At 40.1% G+C, this 26,937-nt stretch overlaps 1 protein-coding gene across 1 annotated transcript in view; it reads left to right on the top strand.

Annotated features, from left to right (window-relative positions):
* The window catches only part of DGKQ (diacylglycerol kinase theta), a gene marked incomplete at its 5' end in the record, with an annotated part of 91,020 nt that overhangs the window by 43,010 nt on the left and 21,073 nt on the right, over positions 1–26,937 (top strand). Inside the window, 12 exons of the mRNA XM_082497516.1 lie at positions 41–126; positions 826–951; positions 2,389–2,542; positions 7,056–7,124; positions 15,918–16,018; positions 17,527–17,750; positions 18,584–18,674; positions 22,252–22,306; positions 23,348–23,409; positions 23,667–23,817; positions 25,044–25,082; positions 26,750–26,865. Coding sequence (XP_082353642.1) covers positions 41–126; positions 826–951; positions 2,389–2,542; positions 7,056–7,124; positions 15,918–16,018; positions 17,527–17,750; positions 18,584–18,674; positions 22,252–22,306; positions 23,348–23,409; positions 23,667–23,817; positions 25,044–25,082; positions 26,750–26,865 — 1,274 coding nt within the window. The remainder of the gene's footprint in view (positions 1–40; positions 127–825; positions 952–2,388; positions 2,543–7,055; positions 7,125–15,917; positions 16,019–17,526; positions 17,751–18,583; positions 18,675–22,251; positions 22,307–23,347; positions 23,410–23,666; positions 23,818–25,043; positions 25,083–26,749; positions 26,866–26,937) is intronic.

The following is a 26,937-nucleotide window of genomic DNA, read 5'->3' as shown; positions in this document are numbered from 1 at the left end:
TTTCCAGCTTAAAGAAGTTTTCTTGTTTTCATGCTTTTAGTTTGTGAGCTACATGTGCACACAGACTGTATCCTGTTTGCTTGCAGTGACTGCCGGCAGTGTCACCAGGACGGGCACCAGGACCACGTAAGTGCTGACGCGAGAATGCATTTTTGGTGTGAAAACATGGGCTAGAGGAGGGGGAGGAGTCTTGGCCTTTTCTTTTGCATGCCCCCAAGTACCAAAGCACTTTTGTTGCTTATTGGTTGGCAAAGGAAAAGTGTGGATTCAGAGTGTATCGCAGATAGCGAGATGAACTTAAAACTCTGACACATTCACGATGCTTATTGAAGCTGTGCTGAAAAGTCTGTGCAATGTGTATACAACGTCCTATTTAAAAAGAAAAAAAATACAAAATCAAGCATCTTATCTAAAAATTAAATTTGCATTGCAGAAGCTGGCATGGAACTTTTTTTTTTTTTTCCCCTGTATGTTGAACTGTTGGCTGCATTGCATCCCTGGCAAATGTTATCGTGTTCCTCAGGCTTTCTGCAGTCTGTCTGAAGCGAATCTGCCCAGCTTCTTACTGTAAAATACATGCATAATACTGACCTTTAAGGATTTATTTTTTCAAAAAGAATATTGGGTTTGGTGGACTGTGAAGAAAAAGCAGTAGGTGATAAATTTTTTAATAGTTTGATAAACTTGTTTTGGTGAAGTGTAAGATTGTTCAGGTTCATATTTATAGTGAGAAAATACTTGATGTCCTAGTCTGTGTTGCTATTTCCTCAGAGCTGTTTGAATTGCTGATTTTGTGTAACATTAAGTCATGATGTATTCTCCCAGGATACTTATCACCACCACTGGAGGGAGGGAAACCTTTCTTCTAGTGCTCGTTGTGAAGTTTGCAAAAAAACCTGTGGCTCTTCTGAGGTGCTCTCTGGCATGAGATGTGAATGGTGTGGCATCCTGGTATGTTGTCCTGTTGCGTATATTTGTTGGAACTGTGTGTGTATGCATATATGCGCACATGCTTATTTAAACACTTTATGTAAGTGTACTTTATTTATACACTTTAGAAATGTACTTTATATACACTTCATAAATACACTTCATTTATACATTTATTTATATAAACATATGTCTTTGAGTCAGGTGAAAAATCTGTTCTTTTATAACCCCCCTGATTAGTCATTAAAATCAGCAATTCTCAAAATCACAGTTAAACTTTATGTAAATCCAATGGAATTAAAATTTAACACAGACTAATCATTATAGACTTCTGCTTAGAAGCCTGCAGTTACTTTTCTTGTGTGAAATTGGAATTTGTTTCAAATCACATGAATTCTGCAAGGTCAAAGATGGTACCATTCTAATACGCTTATTCCTTTTTTAGTGTAGAATAATTCTTAAACTGTGGGGTTGGGGTTTTAAGCAGTCAATATGGGTTTCTGTGTTTTTCCATTTACATGGTACCTGTTTGTTTCCTGTGCAACATGATGGTACACTTCAACAATCCTCTTGAAAGCCACCGCTTTTCACACAATGACACACAGTCTGCTGTGTAGATAGCAATTGATCCATCCACTAAATTCTACCTCTTATTGAAATATGATAAAAATTCAAAGTAGCACCAGATGGGGTGGGAACTGAAAAGTATATGTACTAAATCATTCATTTGCTATTTAATGCAAGATGAGGTGTTCTATGTAATCATAATTTAAAATGAAGCCTGGGGTTATTCAGTATTTCAGGTACGATTTGAATAATTTAATTTTTTTAAAAAATATCGTGGGGTTTGTGTTTTTAATCTGATTCATAATTTCTGAGGTGGGAGGGACTGTCTTTGAGAACAGTCTAAGAAATGTAATGTGCTATGTGGCAACACATCCAAAGGTACGTGTATTCAATAATGGCAGAAGATCTCGTACAAGTATAAAGGCAGAAACCAACCAGTCATATTTTGGAAGAAAACTCCAGTCAATTTTGTCTCTGAATCTGTAAGTGGGTACAGCTGTGTAAGAGGATATTGCTATTTTCAAGTTATTCAGTATAACCTGCCTACCTTTCCCACCTCCCCCAGTAAATATCTGTATAGATCCATGGTTTGGGACTAAAACTTTAAACTTCTCCACATAGCTGTATAAAAACCTTTTGTTTTTAATAGAGAAGGTTTGTAGTACTTGGAGTTTCTTCACATCAAGACTTCCCATTATTGCTTATATAAAAACTGAATGGAACAAATGAAAATCTAGTGTCAAAAATGACTCACTCATTTCATGAAAGTGACTTACAAAAGGTCTATATGTGTCCTAGCCTGAGTTTTGTAATTCCAGTGCATATTTTGTTATAAACAGATTTACTTTCTTTGTATCTCACTGAGTTCTTAATGGATGCTTCTTTTTATAGGCTCATGCTGCTTGCTACATAATTGTCACACCAGAATGTACTTTTGGAAGACTAAGGAATATGATTCTTCCTCCAAGCTGTGTGCAGTTATTTTCTCGCAACTTCAGTAAACTACATTGTTTTCGAATATCAGAAAACTTGCAAACAGAATCAGGTAAAAACTTTCAATGTTGAATGCAATTAATTGATGAGCATGTTTAACCTAATGTAATTTACTGAAGCATATGATTGCTTATTTTCACTGGCTTTTGTGGCAATACTGTAACTTCTTGCTATTTCTGGGACCGGACGGAGATTTTTAAATCCAGACTGTGTGCAAAAAGCTGAAAATTCTGTTTACTGCGTGCAGGGCAATTTGAAAACTGTTCTTTAAATATCAAGCATGCAGAAAGTGAAAACCTAAAATCTAAAAATTTGCTTAGCAGATTAGTGTTATCATTGCTACGAACACTTGCTGATATACATGTTGGTTTTTATTTGGCCTATCATATATACAGATATTTTTATTTGCCTCTTTGATTAAGCATCTGCCCTTTTAAGATTTCTGTGCTGGGTAATGTTCTGCTGCCATCTAGAGTGTATGTTTGTTTAGCAGCTCTTTAGGAACAAGAGAATTTTTTTAAGCCACTGAAGTATTGTCTGATTTAAATTTTGATTATTATGTTCTTGTGGAAAGCAAATAAAAAGTAGGCAAAGTGTAGGTTGAGGAAGTTAAATGTTTGCAACTCCATGTTTCTCAGCCTGACAGGTTGTTCTCGAACTTTCTGCTTTGAACATGTAAGTTTGGTTTTGGTGAAGGCAGTTGGTTGCTAGCAGGAGCCACGCATTCCCATGTGCAGAAGCTATAGCAGGAGTCCTGCTACTGCATAAACTGCCTGACCCTAAGCCTACATAACCTAAATACACTGAAGTGACCTATGAAAGTGTGAAGTGGGAGAGGAGGTGTTATGTTGCTTTTGTTGGTTGGCATGTTTGTTTTCAGTGAGTTATTTTTCTTTTAAATATTCTCTGTTGGTGGGGGACGGTGAAGTACTTCAAAGTCATGGAGTTTTTTCATGCTTCCAACATAAGAAATACCAGAAATAAACAATCTGGATGAGCTTGGTTTTGCTGGAAGACTGATTATGAACCTTGATTCAGGTCTATTGTTAGGTATTCTACAAGTGTCCCAAAGGCTTAAGTGAAGAGAAAGTTGTATTATTATTAACAGAAGTTAATCACAAACCTTTTAAATAGCCTCTTCGCATGTGCCTTTTCTGATGTTAACTCTTTGGTTTTTAAACAGTGGTGTGTTCTTTTAATATGTCAGACTTAAACTGTTTCCTCTTAATTCTTAAATCACCTCTAAGTAAAAATTGAACACAAACACCTTCAGTGAAAAACTCCAACGTTGTAGCTGTACCTTTTAGTCTTTTCCTTCATTATTTTACATGATAGAAGAGAAGGTTTTCCATTTCAGGACTTTGGCTATATGCTGAGGGTATGAGTCTGTGTTACACATATGCAAGGCTGCTTTTAAGTAATAATGGTTTTTGCATTCCTTTAATTAAAATATGTCTTGTACTTTGAATTGAGAAAATGCAGTGTAGATCAGTCATTAGCTGGTGGTCAAAAACAGACGCGTGGGGAAGGGGAAATACTCAGTAATAACATATCCAGTGCTTTAATGTGATATAAAAAACAATGAGGAAAACCCAACACATTTGGAGAGCCAGAATTCTTTTTTATAGTGCTCAGCTTGCACATACCCACATGAAATACAGCAACTCCCTGCAAAATCTCTTTTCTAGCACCAGGTCTCTTCTCTGTTAGTCTGTGAGGATTTCTGCTCCCTGGGCTCAGCTCCCCATCGCGTGGTGGGCAGTGGCCTCCCAGGGTGGAGGGGCTGCTGACACCCAGGGGAGCAGGGGCCGAGCCGGGCCGCTCCCCTGTCCTCCTGCTGCTGGTCCCATGTGTACAGATGAAGTTGATGGCTGCCCCCAGCACTTGGCATCTTCATTTTTTCATGGTCATTGGGCCACAGTTGTGGCTCAGCACAAGCCGTGGAGAATAGTATTTGCGGTGCAGTACCTGCCTTGCTGTCTGCTGTGCATAAGGCATTTTGTTCTTTTTTTTCTTAGCCGATGATGGTATGTGGTACTTGTTTTAGCACCGAAGTCCCTGATGTTCAGATACAAGTCCGGTGTCTTCATGCATGACTCCTTGTTACACCGTTCACATCCTATTGAGGCTTGCTTTAAGTTCTGCAGCTCTTAGTCATCTGCTGGAGATCAGCTGCCTGCATCAAATGCCTGCCTGCCAAAGGCACCGAATACCATTGCTTTCCCTCTGCTCAGATTCTTCCTTAAAGGCAGAGCTGGGAATTGCCTTAAACTAATTCTCACATCACCTCACGTCAAGGGAGCTCAGTACTCTTGCCTGGTAGTCTTTCTTGTCACCCATGTTCAGAAAGCAGACCGGCATCTTCTTTCAAAAGCCCACTAGCTTCTGGCGTGTGCCAAAAGTCACCAAGATGCGTCACAGGTCCAGCAGCTCCCTGACACTCTTCAGGATGTTTTTGAAGCTCCTCTGACCATGGAGCAGCTTGGGACATCTGCCCTGGGAGTTGCTGCTGCATTGCCAGGGGAAAGCTTAGGCTCCAGATGGCAGATCTCAAAGATTGCATGTGCGTGAGGGATGTTTCCATGGAGCAAAGAGCATTGCAGCTTTGTTGGAGGATAATTAGCACGTCTGTCCTCACTTCTGTGGGACACGTCATGCAAGCATGCATGTTCAGACGTCCTCACACCACAGCATGCACAGAGGGTGCTCTTCTGTTGCCTCAGCTGACAATGGGCATCGCTCAGAAGACTGTGAAAAGTCCGGTCTGCAGTACCAAAGAAGTGTTGGTGGTTGCCTGGATGAGTTAACTGCTGCAGCACAGCTCTTCCCAAGCTGATGGTTGGGAAATGCCAGATGACTTTCCTGAGACAGAGAATGAGCACACCATTGCTGACCGGCTGGGGAGCATTTGTCCAGATTAGCTTTTGCCACTGAGTAAATGCTGAGCTTCATGGCCAACATTCAGTGAACAGCTCTGTGCTGAAAGTGGCTTTTCAAAACTCTTGGGCTACGAGGAGAAGTAATGGTAGAGCAGTTATCTCCCCTTCCTCCAACTGACTCCTATCTCAGCATATTTCAAAAGAAGTCATTGAACTTCATTGGAATAGTTTCAGGATGCTATTAGTGTAGAATTTACCTACTGTCCAGGCTGAGGGAGAAAGAGTAATGAAAGAAAGATGTCAGCTCCTTCCCGTCTAAACTTAGACAAAGGGGAGGGCTGGGAGCAATCAGGAAATCTTTCTTACTGTTGTATTTACTTATTCTTTATTTAATTTGATTTGTTCTGAAGGGAAATTTGAGAAAGCATTCACCTTCCATTTATTTCAGGGTGTTTCAAGACCATGTTGTCTAAATTAATCTCCAATTTGAAACTTAATCTGTTTGTCTGTCAACTATAGCAGGGAAGGTATTTCAACCCTTCTTTTATTTTTTAAAAACCCCAACCCAGAAACATTATCTTGGTCTTTCTTGTAGTCAATTGAAGTGTTACCCAAATATTCAGTAAGTTACCTCGTCTCCAGTTTAGGACTCCTAAGTACCCTTCTTGACATGCTGCAACTCTGCTTCTTGGAAGGTTTTCCTGCATTAGGATTCTGACTTCCCTTGTACCTCTTTTGCCCTGAAGGTCTGTCTTTGCTGATTTTATTTTATTTTTTCTCTCTTGCTTTTGTGCTTTGATTTCCTCCTTTCTCCCTCAGCTGCAAGGCATAGTTTCTATAAAGGTCTTGCCTGGCTTATATCTTTTGGGAGCTTTGACTGCATCCCAGTCAAGACTGATTGTGAGTTTCAGTGGGTGGGAGAATGAATACCATTATACTATCAGCACACTGGTTTGGCTTATGTTGCACATTACTGCTGCTGTTAGAGAAGAAAAAGTTGTCACATTTGGATTTGCACCCATCTTCCTGTATGGACCTGAGTGTCAGGAATGAGAAAGTAGTCAAGATGTTATCTTCACAGAAGCAAATGTAAATGTTGGTAACTTTTATTTTAATATTTTCTAGGTATTTTATGTGTGGTTTTGCAGGCTGTGATATCTGACATGTTGGCTCCTAGCTTTTAGCGAGAGTGTTGAGCTGCTGTCAAAGTCCTCTTCTGGAGTGCAGGGCTTTATTTCTCTTTGGGTGTCAGCAGATCTATTTTTCAGTTACGGAAATTATTTATATAATACCCATGCTTCTGACTGGAAAGTTGTTACTGCAATTCCTGGACTGATTTGGTGATTTAAAAGTTAATGGAAACCATATATACTTCAGTCACATGCAAGCATTGCAGCTTGAGAAAAGGGTGAAATGCAGTAGTTGCAATGTTAAAGCTAATAGTAGGACTTCAGGTATGCCTTCACTGCTGTTACATGACAATGCAGGTTTGGGGTTTTTTATCCTGTTTTTATAGTATGGGTTATTATTGTAAAATAAGCAGAAGAAGAAAGTGTGCTTTTCTGACTGTATTCTTTTGTGTTAGCTTCTTTGAGGGAAACCATCCTTAAATGACAAACAGTTGGGTTTTTTCCCCCTAGTTCAAATTACCAAGAATCCTTTCTTAAAATGTTTCTGTTTTCACAGATGAAGATGATGATGTTGATGGGTCAACACAAGGATCAGCAAAAGATGTCCAGATTTCAACAGATTCAAGTAAGCAGAATTTTAGTAAGTGGTGAATAGTCACCCATTCCAGTCTTTATTCATGTAATCTTAACTTGCTTTGCCTTATGAAAAAATATTAAATGGCTGTTTTTCTAATGCTGGGTATGAATTTGACGTCCAAAGTTTTGGTCCAACACATTTATCCAGGGTCTTACAAACGTTCCATCACTATTTTCCACTGGTAGATTGGCATAAGTGACAATCTGTTCATTACCCTGACAAATAGATCATTTCTGTCAACTTGGTAATCAAAGAAAGCAAGCATGGTGTTAACAATCCATAGATAAGCAACCAATGTAAAGGATAAACAGCATGTCTTTTCAAAGCCTTTTTCTTTGAAGATAGCTGAATCCAAACCTTAGTGAAGACACCAGGTGATTTTTTTACTTTTTTTTTTTTTTATTGGGCATGTTACAATACAACTGTATGTGTTCCTGTGCATCAGGATTGAGCTAGGCTGGTTGCTTCTTATGCAGTCAAATTCTTGTGTGTGGAGATTTCTGGGGTTGGAATTAGCCAAACTCTTACTTTTCAGAAGATGAAGTCAACCACAATTTAAGGGCATCCCACTCCCTACATGCATATGAGTAACTACAAAAACATGGTACTTGCTATCTAATGTAGCTGCATGGATTGTTGTAAAAACAGAAATTTCAAATCAATAAATACGAAATTTGGTGGGGATTTTTTTTGTTTGTTTGTTTGGGTTTTTTTTTGTGTAGCCTAAAGTTCTTACAAAATAAATAGGATAATTGTGTAAAAGCTGTTTGGATTTTTTTAAAAAATCCAGGTCAGTAAAGAATTAACCCAGTTATGGAAGTGATCTCAAGCATACTCTTATTTCACTTCTTAAAATTTGAAGCTGGTGTCTCTTTAATGACTATGTTATGATCCACCACTGTACTCTCTTAGTATGGGACCAGGCTCTATCTGACTATCTGAAGTTTATCTAAGAAACTTTCACTTTTTCCAGTGTTTTAAGTGATATAAGTCGTTGAGTGTCAGATTTTTATATTTCACCAAGTAAGGCTATTTCCCTCACTCGTGACTGTCAAAGAGAGCAAATTGTGTATCCAGATATTTCAACTGGATTGGTTGAAGGTACCAGTACAGGACGGTTCAGCTTCAGACAGCCGTCCCAAAAGAAGGAAAAAAGATACGAAAACTGGGGACGAGATACAAACTTTAATACATCTTTTATTCATATACAATGTCTCTCTCTGGACTGGAGAAAGCAGCAGTAGATGGTACGTTTTCAAGGCTCACGGAAAGAATCATTATATGTGTTTTAAATAGAACAGTGGCATTAAAACAAATTGCTTCCTCTTAATACATTTTCACAAAGCAGAAGTCAGTGTAGAGCCCAGTGACTTTGCTATGGTTTAGAAAGCTCAATAGGTAGGGAGTGATACTAGTGTCTCTTTAAAAACAAAGCATTAAAAAAAAAAAAAAGACAAAATGTTGGAAAGCTTTAGTTTAATGATGTTAGGGATCTCCAAATCTGGTACCCAAGTAGAGGTGAAGGTGCTGCAGCATTCTGTCCCCTCTGTCTGAGCAGGATGAAAGTCTGTTAATTGGAATGTGTGTGTGTGTATACATATACATATATCTGTATACATGTACATGTGTGTGTGGCTGCGTACATGTATGTGTGCATACATACACACACATACACACCCCTTGCCCACCTAGGTCTCCTGGTGGACCCCCAGCACCCACGGTCTCTCCAGCAGTCATCCTGGACCTCCTGGTCCCTCCAGTAGCCATCTCAGCCAGGTGCCTCATTCACAGAGATGTATGCACATGTGGCTTCCAGGCAACTTACCTTGCATGCCAGTGAGTCCAGCCTGATGTTTGCTGAGGGTCGCACAACAGCTGTCACTCTGGTTGCTGGCACCATGGACACATGGGTCACAGTGACCTGCGGTCCTGCTTCAGTTGCAGGACTCACAAACCCATATGCACACATGCCTGCAGCAGAGTGGAAACCACACCCACAAAAAGGGTTAGAAGCAGCATTTAATGAGAAGACAGGACACACTGTGCTGATTAGGTGCAGGGCTTGGCCAGGCACACCAACCAGCGACCTCTTTACCTGTGATCAGCTTCTTTTGTCTCCGTATCCCTCTATTTTCCCATAGTTGTTCCTTCCCAAACCACCTTGATCCCTCCCTTTGGTTCCTCCCCTATACATCCCCTAACAACTCTTGTACGATCCCAGAATGCTCTTCCCATGCATCTCATACAGCCCCACACCGTGAGTGGCCTCCTCAGTCGGTGAGATGACCCACACAGCTTCTCCTGCACATTCACTTGGTGGGTGCCACCCCCAGCCCACGGACCTGATGCCCTTGCATCAGGGCAGGGCATGGCTTCTCTGGTAACTTCTCTGTCAAAGTTATTGGAGTTCACCTGCCAGCCATTGTGCTTCTGTGCCTCTCTGTGTGTGGGGAGTCATAACCCATCACATTAAACATGACAGAGGCATGGTTATAGCGTGCTGGACCTTTTGCACCTGTATCTAGATAGTACCTTTTGTGCAATATGGGTCCAGAGTGAGCGGTTCATTAGTGTCTGTGTGTTAACTTGGTATATCTGCCACACCCTTTGGGATGTTACGATGCTCTCCCTCAGAAGTGTCTGAACGGAACTATATTCCAGAATATTGTAGCTTTTCTCAATTCCAGCCCTCCACATTTTAGGGATGCATATTTGTAAAAACAATGAAAACAAGTCAGAACAAATGGAATAATATTGACTTGTAAAGGCATGCTTTTCCATAGGAAAGAGGCTAATAGAAAAGGATGCAAAGTCTGTAGATTAATACTGGAAGAAAACTTGAATTTGTGGTCTGCATTCCCTTTTGTTTCTTTGCTATTGTAGTAGGCTTATTGAGTGAAGTGTAAAGTTAGAAGATCTAAGTCTTAATTTTGGGAGGTTAAATATAGTAAGTCAATGGTGGAACTTAGCCTACCAAGATACTGAAGCCAAAAGCATAAAATGACCATTAAAACTACCCTACACTTTCTGAGATGACAGATATAACAGACTTACAGAGCAGGTTTGGAAAAGGACTATAAATCCTTGTGCCTGAGAACATGAGACAGCTTCTAAGGACTTGTCTACACAGTGAACAGTTAACCTAAGGAGAACTGAATGTTACAGGGCTAGTAGGATAAACATCATATGGATGCTCTTGTTAATGTGGTGGGGAAAGAGTTGAGCCCCAACATCCACTTTCATACTAAAATAATTCTTGGTCATTCTGGGAATATGTAGCTATTAAAACTGCTCTGTGTTGACAGACCTCAGATAGCTGGTGGTGGAGGTAAAGAAAGGGATTAAAAGTGCTCCTTAGGGGTGCCTTTCAGGGGTGTGCATTGTCTGTCCTTTCTGAGCTGCGATTTGAACTGGGTTTCAGCAAGCACAGATTATTCTAGTTTTCCTGGAGACAGAATTCATTGATCTCAGCCAAGATGCAACCACAGATGTAATCTGTCAAGCTTGAGAAGTCAAAGGCAAACTTTTGAAAATCATTCCTATTATTTCATGGTAATATGAAGACTTAGTGGAGGGCGGAAAAAAAAATTTGCTTTTTGTATATATGCAACAAATGACTCCTAGAGGAGCTATCTCAATAAGAAATGAGTTATTAAGAGCTCTTACTTGTGTGTCAATCTGCAGGGATCTGGGGATATGAAAAGGCGTTAGTTTCTGCCCAGAATTAGTTGCTTGCCAGGAATCAATAAAAGCTGAGTGTACTTGACTACTGTATAGTGAGGCCTGGGTAGCTTTTATTTATTTTGGAGCTTATCCATAGATAGTGATTGAGGGATGTTGAGGACATGGATAAGCAATTTCTTTCCTCACAAAAGCTTCTGTTCAGTGGTACTTCAAGAGGTACTCATTTACAAGTTGAATTGCTGTACCTGGTGTCATGCTGAAAACATTTTTTCTCCTGAGACAGTTTGCTTCACCTGCATTTGAAGATATTGTGAAAAAGATGATTATGCTCAACTGTGTTGAATGAACTAGGGGCTTGAGTGCTGGAAGAGGTTGTATATTTCCTTTTCTTGGTTGAATTGCCTGTAACTACTGGAAAAAGAAAAATGAGTGTTCTGAAAAATCACTTGACTTCTCTTTTGCTTTACTTTCCCCATTGTGCGTATCTTCCTTTCCTCTCCTTACCTCAACCCCCTTCATCTGCCTTTTCTGACACTTGATACTGCCCACTATTGTTCTCACTTCTCACCAAGTTGCGTTTTGTGCTCTTCCCCAACTTGTCTCTCCCAGTTCCCCTCCTTCCCCAAGCACAACTTTTACTCCCCAGTGCTGCTGCCCCTTTGGCTTGGTTCCCTTTCATTTTGCCTGTCCCTCTCTTGTACCCCAAATTCCTTCCTCCCTCATCCTTGATGACTCATATTAGTTGGTAGTCAAAACGTTGGCTGTTCTAGATGTCTGTTTCAAGGAAGGCAAGCACCTCTTCCTAACTACTTCCTGAAAATGTAAAGAGGTTTTATGGAAAACCTCTTCAAGAAGAAAGACTGAAAACATCTTCCTGTAGTTCTGTAGCATCATTGCCAGAAGGCTATGGAGAAGTAGTCACAAATGTTATTCAAGACCAATAAACGAAAAAAATACACTATTCTTACCTGCTTTATTGCTGCTGTGTAGGTTGTGAATGGTAATACTGAAATAAACCAAAATTTGCCAATCCACCCTGTTATAATTTCAAGGGGCAGTGACTACAGAAGGAGAGCAGAAAGTGTGTGGATAGCACAAGTTTTGTTGGGAAGAATGGTTCTTGGTGAATGGTGCTGCTAGAATTTAGTCTTCTAAGAGTAAATTCCACCAGTATGTTTGGCGTAGGCCTCTAGCTTTCTTCAGTGGCAAAAACATTTCAGGACTACATCATGTTTCCATCTCTGCCACAAGCCACACATAAGTAGTTTCAGAAGCTATGTCCTGTCTGTAGGGATTTAGAAGTCAAAGGACATGAACTTTGGACTCATCAAATGCTGTTTAGCCTTTTCCCAGGAAGACTTGGTGTCTTAGCCTCTGAAATCAAATTCCATGGTTTGGTAGATTATGCCTGCAGTTGGCCTTTTCGTAATTGTTTTCCCCTTGAAAAGCATAAGCGTGAAGAACAGGTTTTTCTCAACTCAGTATCCAATGGTAACAAAAAAAGTACTGTGTTTTTCAGGAGAAAGTCCTGATACTATGTAGTCTGATCCAGAAGGAAAAAAGACATTTGGCAGTGAAGTGTCAGTATTATAAAACAGGCAATAACTCCTTTAAATACCAAAATTTTTTATGTGCATCTGTTGCATATTAGCAAGACTTTTTTTATACTAAGGAGCGATATGTAGACTTCACTTTGATAATTGGGTCATTTTCTAATTTTTTAAAATTGGACCAGGAGGGAGAAAGAGCCTCATCTAACTTTAACAGTGATTATAGTTGAGCTTCTTTCCTATACTAGTTAGACAAATCAGACTTGCATAAGACACCCCTTAACTTTCATTTCGTGGATGCATACTTGAATTAGTTGGGAAGTGTTTTTCTGGATGACTAGTTGTGGTCAAATAAGTAGTTGTTCTTTTTTGATGTGTCCCCAGAAGCTCATGTGCAAGAAAGCCGTTTTTCATCAGGTTGCAGTAAAAGCGACCCCTGTGAGGAGGACAATGACAAAATTAAACATGATTTTTCGCTGATAAATTGACCTTGTTTTGTATGATGGATAACCAGATTAGCTTAAGGAAAGCAGGACTGAGCACACTGTGTATTTAGCTAAGGAACGTACTTGAGCTTAGGACGTTACTACTGGTCTGTAGATCTAAAGTCCTCCTTGCAAACCAGTTTATTTTAAGAGTCAAGCCAACTTTCTGCAACATTTGGCTGGTCTTAAGAAGTGGAGAGCTCATAAAAAAATCTCCAGTTAAAATCGCTAGGGATTCTCTCTGTCCAACCACTATCTAACAAGAGCAGAGTACAAAGGCAATTCGAATGAAAACAAGTACAAAAACTTGGATGAATGTTTTTATTCTCAAATGGTTGTCTACCCTCTGGATTGCTAGAGAAAACAGTAGAGACTTTTATAATGTTATGAAAGTTCGTATTCAGAATGTTGGCTGTGCTGTCAGTAACCAGTGTTTGCTGTGTTTTCTGAAGTTGTGTTGGCCCTAAGGAAGGTCACCCAGGACACAGTGTGTCTTTTGGTTAAAATTCATCTATGCTAAAGTCTCCATGGCAATTGGTCTGACAGATACCTGTTTCTAAAAGAATTTCACTTTTTCTGCCATTAATCCAGCAGGGTTTAAAGGAGTGAATCACTTTCTGATGTGTGCTATAGTCTCAATGCAATGGCAATAGAGTTTCAAGGATACTTTAGAAGTGAGTGTTGATGGTATTTCAGTGTTCCATATATTGTGACCGAAAAAATAATTGACAACAGACACAAGCACTAAGTTGATAATTGGAAAACTGAAAAGCCAAATCCACCTGGTAAAACTATTTTTCATATTTAAAAAAATATTTGAAAAGTCCTAATATATCATATCTTATCCTAACCTCACTTCTCCAGTAGAATAATGTACTGTCTGTTGCTGTAAAGAGTGTACATTGCATGTGGAAATTGTGTCATTATTTTTGCTAAACAGGTGTTGTGAAAGGTTTCAGATAACTACCCTCAAAAGAGTACTTGAGGAATAGTCATATAGGAAAGAAGAAGTTAGAGCTGTGCTTCCAAAGTTCATTCTTCTTGTCAGGAGCCAAAAGTAAACCTGCAAAACCAGAAGCCCAAAGATCTGTCATGTTGTAGATACTGTTTCGAAAGGCGGTAATTTTTGCTTCTTCAATTTGACTGTCATTTAGGATTTTAGTTCTTTTGCTTCCTGCTTAAACACTTTGTGCTCTCACATCAATGTCCAAGTGGAAACCAGTGACAAGTGTCCCACAAGGCTCCATACTGGAACCAGTGCTATGTATTATCTTCATCAATGACAGATAGTGGGATTGAGTGAACCCTCAGTAAATTTGTGGATTACGCCAAACTGAGTGGTGCAGTTGATTTGCAAGAGGGAAGGGCTGCCATTTAGAGGGACCTGGACAGGATTAAGGAGTAGGCCCGTGTGAACCAGCATGGACAGAAAGCAGCTTGGCAGAGGTAACGTGGGGGTCCTGGTGGACGCTATGTTGACAACAAGTCAGCAACATGCCCTGACAACAAAGATGGCCAACAGCATCCTGGGCTGCATCAGTAACAGCATCACCAGCAGGCTGACAGAGATGATTATTTCCCTCTACTTAGCCTTGCTGAGACCTCATCAGAAGAGCTGTGCCCCGTCCTGGACTCTTCAGTACCAGAAACACATGAACGTACTGGAGCAAATGCAGGGAGGGCCCATAAAGATGATGATGGGACTGGAGCATCTCTCATATGAGGAGAGGCTGAGAGAGCAAAAGGCTTTCAGTACTTTCCACTGTACTATAAACAGTTTCAAAGGTGTAAAAGAAAGATGGAAGTAGACTCCAGCGGGGGATGTTCTCCCCTTTCCAATGTGTATTAACAGACTGCATGATCAACCTGTTGTGTTGTGTTACAGTTGGTGTACGTGGCTTTCAGTTAATATTTCTAACATTTCAAATCTGCAAGTGATAGCTTCAGGTGACTTCATTACTTTATGGTGAAGGCAGGTGTACAGATTTGTTGTGAGATCAGAGTCTGTAACATTGTGCTATACAACGAGTGACTTTTGTTGACAGTTCAGTCCAACACTGCAATAGAAAGGGCAAATTCTGTCCATGAAGAATAGTCATGTCTATGGCTCTTTGGGGAGTACATGAAAGAACCTGCAAAACTGAACAGCTCATCAAGTCTCTTCACAAAGTTGTGATCAAGAGAGGACATGAGGCCTGTCCTGTTGGAATCTCCTTTTTGGTCTGGACTGAATGAAATGATTCCTTTCCATAGGCATTAGACACCTGTTGGACCGATAACATTCATTTGTTCTTAAAACCTCTCAAAACCTGGCTGTTCTATGAGAATTTGGTTACACTTTGCTATTGCTCTTAAAATAGTCACTTAAATAAGAGAATCTTTGTCATACAGTGGCCTGTACCAGACTGAGTCGTAACTCATCTTTGTGGAAAGTGAACCTGAAATCCTTAACTCTTCAACCTTTCAGAGATGTCTTGCATCAACCTGTGTGCCATGGTTTTGGCATGGATTTGATAAGGCTTTAGTGAAATGAAGTACAGCAAAAGGTTGTAGTTGTCCATTTGCTGTACCTTCGTTCATCTGGGTTTTTTTCTGTTGTTTCTGTATTTTCTCCTGTTGTCTGCACAGTTAACCAGGTACTTTAAGAACTTTCTTTGGAAGGGTGCTCTCAGAACTGGCAGTGCTTTGGGAGCTATTCTGAACATGGTGGCACTCTGTCTGGGTTTTCATGTTGTTGAATTCACCAGTAATAAACACAGTCTTGAATGGTGAGGATGAGGAAGTGGTAACATAAGCAGTATAGTTATATATAAACAGTTATATCAAAAGCCAGGATAAAACTGTGATTACTTGAAATACTCTTCCTGCTTTCCTCCACGAATGTACCCCTGTTTTAAATGAATGGTAACAAAAATGAAAAGATTTAGCCTCAAAGCTTGTGGTAAAGAAACAGTTCAGTGGGTTAAAAGCAGTTTTTTAATAGTTCCATTATAGGCTTCGTGTCAGGTAGCTCTATGATTTGAGGGTTGTGTTATTGAAATACCATTATTGTTTTCATTCAGGTAAACAAACATTAAAGATATTCGATGGGAATGATGCAGTGAAACGCAGTCAATTTCGACTGATTTCAGTTCCAAGGATTGCAAAAAATGAAGAAGTTGTGGTAAGATACCTAGTGAAGGTCAATATTCCAGTGTCATAAAGGGGCGTGTGGTTGTATGTTACAATAGTCAAAAGCTAACAGTTTTACAAATGTAACTCAACAACAACAAAATCTGCAAATGGGCTGTAACATTACAACGTAATTTGATGACTTCTAGTAGTGCTTTTATTTTAGAGCAGCTGAAGAAGTGGTGGCCTACATATCTATAGCATAATGGGGACCACAACATATCACATGTCAAGCAGTCATTCTCCTTCCCTGTGTGACACTGAAGTTTGATTTTACTGATGTGAGCAATACTGGATAATCACCTCCTTAGATCTTTTTCCTCTTCTATAGTATTTAGTGGTCTGACGTTTATCCTGGACAGCCACTGCTATTGCACTTCAGTTAATTGGCTTTGAAGACTGAAGTATGCCATGGTTACCTCCACTCCTTGGCTGTGAAAGCAATGCATTGTTGATCACCTGGGAGCCACTCCCTAGCTTTTCCAGTGTTCCATCTGGAGTGGAAACATGACTCAGTACTAAATCAAATCTTCTGTACAGATCTTAATGTACTGGGCTGGGCAGAGACCCCATGCTGTGCAGAAATGCAGCCCAGAGGGTGTATGGGGTGCTCCACAGTAGAATTGAGCACAGTGGGGACTCAAAGTCATAAAGGACTTGGCACATGAGTCTGGAGAATTTATTACATCATAATTTTGACAATTTAAACCTACAGCTCATTAAGACTTTTGTCTTGATATTGTGCTCAAAATAACGGGAGTTTTGAAAATGGTTTGTAGCATTCTGCATATCAAAGATCTTCAAGGAAAATTGTGTCTAGTGCTGAAAACACTTTTATTTAGGAGTGTTACTTGCCTTTCAAGCACATTTTATCACTCTGCTTCCAGGTCAGATTAATACCAGTTCTCGTAAGTGACTTACTGGGCTTTATTCACTGCAGCATCTGTTTTAGCAGAGGTGCTGCAAGCATGGGCCAGTAATGGATGTAAAATTCCTGTGACTGCTTGCATCTTCCAAGGACAGCCCTTACCTTTCCTCTTCACAAGTGCATGGGTTCAGGGCAGCCTTGCGGCTGAGAAGCTCACTAATTTTCATCATCCCCTTAGTGCAAGAAGATTGAATTTGCAGAGTTGGGCGCAATCAAGTGTAATTTACCATTTTCCTTGTGGAGTAAATTTTGGTTTTTTGCTGGAGTAAAAGCTTTATTGGTGCTGAATTTTTACATTTGATCTATGGAGTTGAAATGACTATCACTTGACAAAAATACTGTGAGCTGTGTTCAAATCCATTGATATCTCAAGTTTTGGTTTTGTATCTTCCGCTAAAATTTGTTTACAAAATTTCACTCGGTTTTTGCCATTGTTATTTATCCACTGTTATGCGCTTAAAACATGCATTAGAGGTTGGTTCCATAAGTAAGATACTTACAAATGTCTATGGCTATACAGGTATTGACGGTGTCTTTTCAAGAAATTGTTAATTTATCTTGCTGTGTTGTAGGAGGCTGCTTTGAGAGCATACTACATAAACGATGACCAGCAGGAGTATGAGCTTCAGACTTTTACACAGCAGGCACTGCTGTCTGATGATGTTATCAACAGGAATGATGCTGCAGAGGACAGCAACTTGGGCTCGGTATTCCGAGAATCTGTTCCTGAAGCTTGGATCATCAGAGCGAAACCAAAGGAGGAGGAAGTGATCAGAATTTATCCTGCCTGGCTGAAGTGAGTGGTCTCCTTTATCACAAAGGTTATCCTGCTTCACTACATTTGTCCCCTGTAGTCTAGCCCAGTGTGTTTCAGTTGTTGAAGCTGCACAAGTGTGAGAGAATGTAGTTTCTTCTTCTGTGTTTCATGATTCTTCTGTCTATTTTTCTGAATGAGTAATATACATATTATTCATTTCCATGCCTGGAAATGTGCTCATGGGTTTCTTTACATGCAGGGAACATACTGTGCAACTTCTGCAGTTCTACTGTCATGTGTTTGGCAAGGAAGATACAACCTTACGTAACCTGCATCTGTAAACAAATGATGATGTAAACATGTCACTTGAACACTTGATGGATTTTTGGAAGAAACATTAAGGGGGAAGAATTCGGTGTAACTTCTGATGTGAGAATAGTAGGAAAAAATGAAGAAATAAGTCTGTTCTGTTTACTACTGAGACAATATATATTTTAAGTATATTTAGGACTGGAAACAAGACTGGCTGGTGACTTATTCATGTCTTAAGAGCAGTGGGATAAAATTTAAACATTTTTTCATTTTGCTAATACGACTACTTTGCCGAATTTTATGAAAGACTTGTAGGAAATTGTGTGTATAAGAAGAAACTAATTTGCAGTGCTACAATTGTAATGACCAGTTCCTTGAAATGAAAGTCTTTGTTTGTCTGTGGGGCTGATACTGCATCTGCCATGAGCCTCATTGAACAGCTTTCTTCAACTAATACAAATTTCTGCCTACCCCAAAGAAAATTTGCCACTTGGGTAAAAAAGGTACACAAAGGATACGTCAAAGGATTGTTCTAAAATAAGTATTTCTTTTCTCTTTAGGGTTGGAATGGCATATGTTTCTCTACGAGTAAACAAGGACAGCACTACACAGACTGTGATCAAAGAAGTGCTTCCATTACTTGGAAGGCAGGTAAATGGAAGATCATAGGCATGTCCATATACCACCTGAATGTCCCTGAAGTGTGTTTTTCTCTTCAGAAAAATTCTAATCAGTCTATTTTCAGTTAATGTGAATGTTATTGATGTTTGGTAGGTGATCTCTTGCAAGTGGTATGATGCTCAAAACTTTCTGCAGTCTTGATGGTAGACCTGGTTGCTCTGCACTGGAAGTTACCATCAGTCTTTCTGGGTCAAGCAGATTGACCTGTATGAACAGAATGATTCTTGGCGTGCAGTATATTCTTTTTTCTGGTTGTTTATGTTTAAAATAAACTTGTATGTAACTACACTGCTAATCTTACCTTGTTGGGAACCTGGCAATCGCTGTTAGGATGACCATGCTTGTCTCCTTTGTGGTGCTTTGCAAAGGAAATCACAGAATCGTAGAATATCTGAAGTTAGAAGGGACCCATAAGGATCATTGAGTCCAACTCCCTGCTCCTTGCAGGACTACCCAAAACTAAACCATATGACTAAGAGTGTCATCCAGACACTCTTAGTGATCAGATCCCCCCCCCCCCCCTTGAGGAAGTTGTAGACTGTCATGTGGTCACCCCTCAGCTTTCTCTTCTCCAAGTGGAACAACCAAGTGACCTCAGCTGCTTCTCCTAAGCCTTGCCCTCGAGGCCTTTCCCCATCTTGGTTGCCCTCCTCTGGACACATTCTAATAGCTTGATGTCCTTCTTATATTCAGGTGCCCAATATATTGAGGTGCCCAAAACTGCACACAGCGGTCTAGGTGGGGTCACACCAGTGCAGTGTAGAGCGAGACAGTCACCTTCCTCAACTGGCTAGCTCTGCTGTGCTGGATGCACCCCAGGACACAGTTGGACCTTTTGACTGCTTGAGCACACTGTCAACTCATATTCCATCTGCCATCCTCAAATCTCTTTCTGCAGGGCTGGTCTCCAGCCTCCCATCCCCCAGTTTGTACATATAACCAGGCTTACCCTGTCACAGGTGGAGAATCCAGCACCTGTTCTTGTTAAATTTCATACAGTTGGTGACTGCCCAGCTCTCTAGTCTGTCTAGATCTCTCTGTAAGGCCTCCCTACCCTCAAGGGCGTCCACAGCTCCTCCTGGTTTAGTATCATCAGCAAACGTACTTAATGTACATTCGATTCCTGCATCCAGATAATTAATAAAGACATTAAGAGCACTGGCCCTAAAATGAAGCCCTGGGGAACCCCACTGGTGACTGGTTGCCAGCCTGATGTAACCTCGTTTACTATAACTCTTTTAGCCTGACCCGTCAGCCAATTGCTCACCCAACATATTATGGCCTTGTCTAGCTGTGTGCTGGACAGGTTATCCAGAAGGATATTGTGAGAGGCAGTATCAAAAGGTTTGCTAAAATCCAAAAACACTACATCCACTGGCTTCCCTTGGTCATCTAGTTGGGTGGCTTTGTCATAAAAGGAGACTAAGATGGTTAAGCAGAACTTTCCCCTTGTGAACCCATGCTGGCTATGACCAATGACTGCATTGTCTCTCAAGTGTTTTTCAGTAACTTCCAGAATAACCTTCTGCATAATTTTGCCAGGTGCTGAAATGAGACTGACAGGCCTGCAGTTGCCAGGGTCTTACTTCTTACCCTTCCTGAAAATTGGGACAACATTTGCCAGCTTCCAGTCAACTGGGACCTCTCCAGACTCCCAAAACCATTCAAAAATAATGGAGAGAGGTCCTGTGATAATATCGGCTAGCTCTTTCAGTACCCTGGGATGAATCCCATCGGGGTCCCGTAGACTTAGGTGCATCCATCTGGAGCAGCAAGTCTCAAGCAAATTCAGGGTCAGCTGGGAGTTTATCATCCCCCCCAGTCATGGTCCTCCAACACAGGGCTCCGTGGGCTTTAAAAAGCCCTTTTTGTTGTACTTCACAGTGCTGGCCAGCTTGAACTGTAATCGAGCTTTGACCACACAAATTTTCTCCCTACAGTGGCGAACAGCATCTCTGTAGTCCTCAAGGACTACAAGGAAGGACTCAAGGCTGAATGACACACACGTTCTTTACCATCTGCATTTCTTCCCGCCTCACTGGAAATGATTAGATGCACTTTATAATCTTGTAGATGTACATGTTTTCCTTGGAAGATGATCTGTTTCCAGCCTGTCTGTCTTTCTTACAGTTGGTGCCAAGATAGCCTGACTTAGGAAACGTGTTAATAGAACTTGGCAAGTGTGCCAAAGCACTGGCAGTCCCAATCAGACACAGAGGTGTGGAGCCATGAAGCTATAGCGTGCACATTTCATTCAGCGGTTGGGGCTTGAGAACACACCAGTAGATGAGCACGCTTCTGCTGCTGCAGGCTTCCACCATGCTCACAGAGGGCGACCACTACCTTTTGCGGTTATTTACAGGGTACATAGGAACATGCATGGGCTAGCTATCTGCAGGAGGTGATCACTGTAGATCTCTGTCTAGATGTACACAACTATGTAGTGCATGCAGCTTGTTTTGTGCCATAGGATCATTCTAGGATTTGATTTCAGTCCTTTTCCTCAAGTGCTGTGGACCTTTTAACAAAACTTGGAAAATCTTGGCTGAAGTCTTGTCTCATCTGAAAAAAGCAGCTGTCAAACAGGATAGTTGGGTACTCTGGGAAGGATCTTCACATCTCTGTATTTGGGAATCTGGTTTTATGTTGTAAGAATTCATTTCTTGGCTCAGTTGCAATTTCTCTGATACTGGTACATCATTTTTTAAAGGGTTTTCTCCTTTTTTCTGTATGAAGATGCATGTACAGGAAATCTCTTTTTAATATCCAGAATTTGCCTGTGCTGAACATCCTCTTCAAGTTGCTCTCATCAAATTTCAGGCAAAGCAAGTGTAGGCGGTTGAGGCTTTTAACACCCCTATTCATGACATGCAAAGCAAGATCATTTGTCCTCTGCATCTCAAGGCCAAAAACTAAGAGACTTCCTCAATTCTGAGTGTCACACGTTTCCAGGGATGCAATAATCCTACTAAATGGTTCAGCTCTTGGTTGTGCCAGCTTTTCTCATCCAGCTGCAAGGGACTCACTCGGCTGGTCACTGGCAGCACAGTTTGAGGAAGTGACTGTGGTACATGTGAAGAGGGTTTTGTTCCATCAGTGCTGGTGGAGTGCCCCAGGAGGTGGGGACCGGTCAGCTTGCTTTTGCTAAGCCTGGTTCCTGGGCTATCTTCTCAAAGAGCAGGTTCATTCCCTGTTCTGCATGCTTTCTCTGGAAGGACACTCTGGAAATATCCTAGTTGAGCTGCTGGTCACTGAAGGTCGGTAGAGTTACCGTGCTTTACAGGTATCCCTTCACCCTGGGGCTGCAAGGATGCTGATGTAGTTAAGGGCACAGGAGCCTGACATGGTGTTTGGGAGGCTGAGTGGTAAAATGAAGATTTTTCCTGGCGCAGGAGGTGTGGGTTAGGGGAAGGACGTTGTGGTTGGTTTAAAAATGTTTAATTTTCCGTGCTCTGCATGTGCTGTGTATAACATAACCTTAACATAAACATCTGGCAAAATTATATTTCATTCAGAAACTACATTTACATGTTGCATCTATTGGCAGATGGAGTGCTTCCAGAATTTCAAATTGGTCGAAGTGCTTATGGGCAGTAAGCAAGGTAAGTGAAGGAGCATTGGCCAAAGGAACATCTGTAACTGGTCTTCTAACTTTTTTTCCCCATTTTAACACAGTCACAGTTAATTTTTTACAATGCCTTCACAAATGAAACTTCACCATCATGTTGAAATACTTAATCAGAAGTGATGTTAGTTCTTTTTGATCTTGTCTGTCCTGTGGGAATGTGGTTCCCTTCTCTTTCCTCATCATTACATAAAAGTTTATTAGTGGTTTCTGGTGGGTATTGACACTTTGGCAAAGAGCCCTGTTTGGGGGAGTTGCCTTTAACTGTCCTGAGATAGTCCAAGGAGTATGTGCGTGCGTTATGAAGTACAGAAATAGGCAGTCCTACCATTGCTCAAGAGGTTTGTGATCCTGCAGGAGCTGAGCTGGTGTTCCCCAAGTTCACGTCCCTTTGTGCTTCATTATTTGTAAGGCTGCATGGAGAGATAAGTAAAGCCATTGAAGCAGTCTGATGATGCCCTGGCTTCACCCAACTAAATATCTTTGTAATTCAAATACTGGCCTGATACTTTGCTTTCTTTGTGAACATTATCAGTAAGTTGTTTTATAAGGTTATTGTAGCCTTGTAAATGTCTTACCTTGGTTGGTTTCTTTTAAAGCATCACTTACAACCTCACTTCATTTGGAAGTTGTTACAATTGTTTTAATATTTTAATAAAATACTGAAGTTTTTTATTGCTGTAGTTGTCAGGGAGTGCAGTTTTAAAGTCTCCTGTCAAACAGTTAGCTCATTACCAAAGTATTACTTGTCTTTTGAGTGGCTACAAGGTATCTCTGCCTTTTTTTAAAGGAGGGTGGTGTTTAAGAACTGTCAGCAAAATTAGGCTGTTCAAAGCACCTGCATGGTTTTTCTGTTGAATAATGAGTAGTTCGGGTCTGCATGGTCCTTTATGTTAATGTTAGTTGTACACAGAGTTGTGAATTTTTGCTAAATTTTTTTTTTATTGTTTTTGTTTAATTAAGCCTGATAATAACTTACAGTGCTTTCAACCACGATTAATGTCCTTGCTGTCTCTAGTTCAGCGCATGGTCTTGGACAATCAGGAACTGATACTTAACAGACTCAAGGACATAAGAAAGGTAAATCTGAAAAAGCAACACGATCTTTTTTATAGCAAGTAAGGAGTCCCCTTTCTTACAGAAAAAGTAAGTAATCAGTTACCCCCCCAGCTGGCTCCTCTGTAGAGAAGCTAAGTGCTTGGACTGAAGTTTGTTTCTCTTTGTGGGGTTCTCTAGGCGTAGAGGACTTGGTAGCGAAGTTCAGAACTACTTGGGATTTTGTTTCATGATGTCTTTTTGCCAAATGTCACGTCATTTATTTTTCTTTATTTTGGTAGACTTCAATACGTCAGATGAATCAAACAAGATTTTACATTGTGGAAAACAGTAAATCCATTGTAAGAGTAAATTTATTTGTTGGTGGCCTTCCGCCTCAGCTTTCCCCTGAAGAATACACAAATATTCTCAAGGATGAATTGGCTATCAAAAGTAAGTAAATAGGTGCATTTTGAGATCTCTTCACTTGTGAAGAATAAAATGTAGTAGCATCTATTGCACCTTTCTGTATTTTTTTTCTTAACATTTTCTGACCTTATTTGAAAAATCAGTCTGCCTTGTACTCTCACAGGGGACTTTTTTGTTCATTTTAACATGTTCGTGGTTGCATGAGAGATGTGACAGCTCATTATTCACAGAATTGTTATTCCATTACTTGAGTTATATGTGACCACACTGTTTGTTTTAGTGAAAAAACATCACTTTTTACAAGTGGACCTTACAAACCTTACACCATTCAAATTATGGCAGTGCAGTTTAATTCCCTGTGCATGAATATTCCTCGCCTTTTTCAACCTCTGACATTTTTTGCGTGGGCTGTTCTCTGTGTTGTTCATTAGCTCTGTGCCTCATCACAGAGAAGTATGAGCAGTGTGGCATATACTTGGCATACAAGTATCTAAAGGGTGGGTTGAAGAAGGATGGAGCCAGGCTCTTTTCATTGGTTCCAAGTGACAGGACGAGGGGCAATGGGCACAAGTTAGAACACAGGAAGTTCCGTTCAAATACACGGAAACAGTTCTTTACGGTTCGGGTGACAGAGCACTGGAACAGGCTGCCCAGGGAGGTTGTGGAGTCCCCTTCCCTGGAGATTTTCAAGACCCGCCTGGATGCAGTCCTGAGAAATGTGCTCTAGGCAATCCTGCTTTAGCAGGAGAGTTGGACTAGATGATCTCTAGAGGTCCCTTCCAACTCTGATAATTCTGTGATTCTGTGATTCTGTGATTCTGTGATTCTGTGTGCGCGCACACATGAACAACCACTCAGTGAAATTAATTTATTTTTCTTTTTCAAAGAAGTGTAATCGATTTTTCATAATACTCTTTCAACCAGCGTGTTCTATAAACAGTGTCAGGAATGCATCATGCTTTTTGTTTCAGGTAACAAAGCATTTTTCCCAATCTTTTATGTAACTTCAGGAGGAATTAAACTTTAAATGTCAGAAAGAATTCATAGTCACCTTTTATGAAAATCAGTTAAGCTTTTCTAACTTGCAAAGTAAACTTAGGAGAGGGAAAGTGTTAGCTGGAGGTTCTCCCTGTATTTGTATAACTTTTAATATTTATTTATATTATATTTATGTAACTTTAAAAAATATTTTAAATATTTACTCTAAATGTACCCAAGGTTTTATGTGTTTATATTTTTACCCTTTGCAGCAAATGTAGTATCTGTGAGTCATGTTTATCAAGCACAAGGTAAGCATTAAGATTTTTAGTCTTGCAAACAATGTCTATTTTCAAAACTTCAGCCTAATACTAGAGGCTCTGAGCTTGGAGTATGTTAGTCTTACTGTATAAGCAAAAAGCCCTTCAGATAAAATTTAACATGTTATGTTTACGAAGAGTAGTGGATTAGTGTTACCTTATTAAAAACAATAAAAAGATTGGCTTCATGCCCTGTGTACCAGAAAGTGGTAATATTTCGTCACAAAAATGAGTTTTGAAGTTGCACTTCAGCTGAATATTCTAACACCACTGACCTGTTAAAAACCCTTCAAGTACTCTCTCTTTATTTTGACTTGTAAAATACTAAAATTTGGTACTGCTTTTGAACTTGATGGGATTGTTTCGCAGTCACTCTTTCCTAGCACAATATTAAGTGAGGGTTCAGTGGCTGGAATTCTGAAAAAAATCAGTACACTCATCTCTGCATTCATCCTTTGAGCTGCTGCTTTGCTTTTGCTGTACGAATTTTATTTCAGCAAGGTTGGAGAAGCTGTGAGGCTTCCGAGAGCCGGAGCAGCAGTGGCTCTGTGTGGCTTTAGCGGAGTGGTCAGGTGGAGATCTGTGTTTGGTAAAATGTAAAAGTGTGGAATTTATCTTTGGTACATTTAGGTGTACATATCTGAGATGTTTCGTGTTCTTTGGCAGGCTTAACTTTCACGTGACTGCTAAAGGAATCTTTCTATAGCATGGTTTTGAAGACTGATGTGTGCTTTCTTTGTGTATTTGCTGTCTCCACACGGCTAGTTAATACTGACTTTTCATAAGGAAAACCATAAAGCTTTCAGATGGGCCTTCTCCTTTTCATATTTGTCAATGGAGAATAGTTGGTTTTGTGATACTCTTCTCATGCCACAGCTTCATGTAACCAAGTTTACCTGCATGTGGGTTTTGTATGTGGTTTTTATTGTTCTTTGTGTTTTTTAACTTTCTGAGTATTTTTATGTTTCTGTAACTTCCTGAATCTCACTTTTGGTTGCAGCCCGGTTGTATTATCAGCTTTCATCTCATATGCTGTCAGTTATGCACCTTGATCGTGTCTTGCCCTGTTCTCCTCCTCACTAAGTATCCTACTTTAAACTAACTTGTCGGTACTTTATTTTCTTTTATTTTTCCCTTTTCCTACTTGCCCAACTTCCCCATACAGGACCTAAGCTGACATAAAGATCTTAAATTGATTCTCAAACCAAATCTTTGCTTGTAATAATTCTTACTGAGATATTGTCAACAAATGGAACCACTGGATTTTTAATAATGAGATACAAAATAAAACCTGATACCTTTGTCACTTTTACATGATAAGAACTGCCTGTTAGTTATGATAAAGATTATGGAAATAGGCCATGCTTCTGAAGCCCAAATGAAGTCTTTAAAATATGCATCCATTCTGTGCTGCAGTTCTTCATGTCCTCAAACTGCTTTGCTTTAACAAAAATCTGGGATGTGTTTGGGGGTATGAAGGAAGGCTTAAAAAACAAAATAGCCCAATTGACTGATAACCAACAACCACAAGTGTTGCAAAGTAACTTTTACTGAATAATGTCCTGAGTAAACTGAGTAAACTTTTGCTATGATATGATGATATTGATTTCTTAAACATAATAGAAAATATGAAAAATAGTTCTGATGCCTCTTTACAGGTGCTGTTGTACTCGAAATTTCATGCTTTTCTGAAGCTGAAAGAATATATATGCTAGTTAAAGATACAACCGTCAATGACAAGCCTCTGAATGCCGTGGTGATTCCTGAAGTTATGGTAAGAGATGGGTTTGAACTTAAAATATGCCTATAAAAGAAAAACAGCTACCATAGGAGTTTTTCTGCTGGA

The sequence above is a fragment of the Vanellus vanellus genome (assembly GCF_965231255.1).
Source record: "Vanellus vanellus genome assembly, chromosome: Z".
Lineage (NCBI taxonomy): Eukaryota > Metazoa > Chordata > Aves > Charadriiformes > Charadriidae > Vanellus > Vanellus vanellus.
Note: the sequence above shows the minus strand (reverse complement) of the source record. Positions and strands in the feature narration are given on the sequence as shown.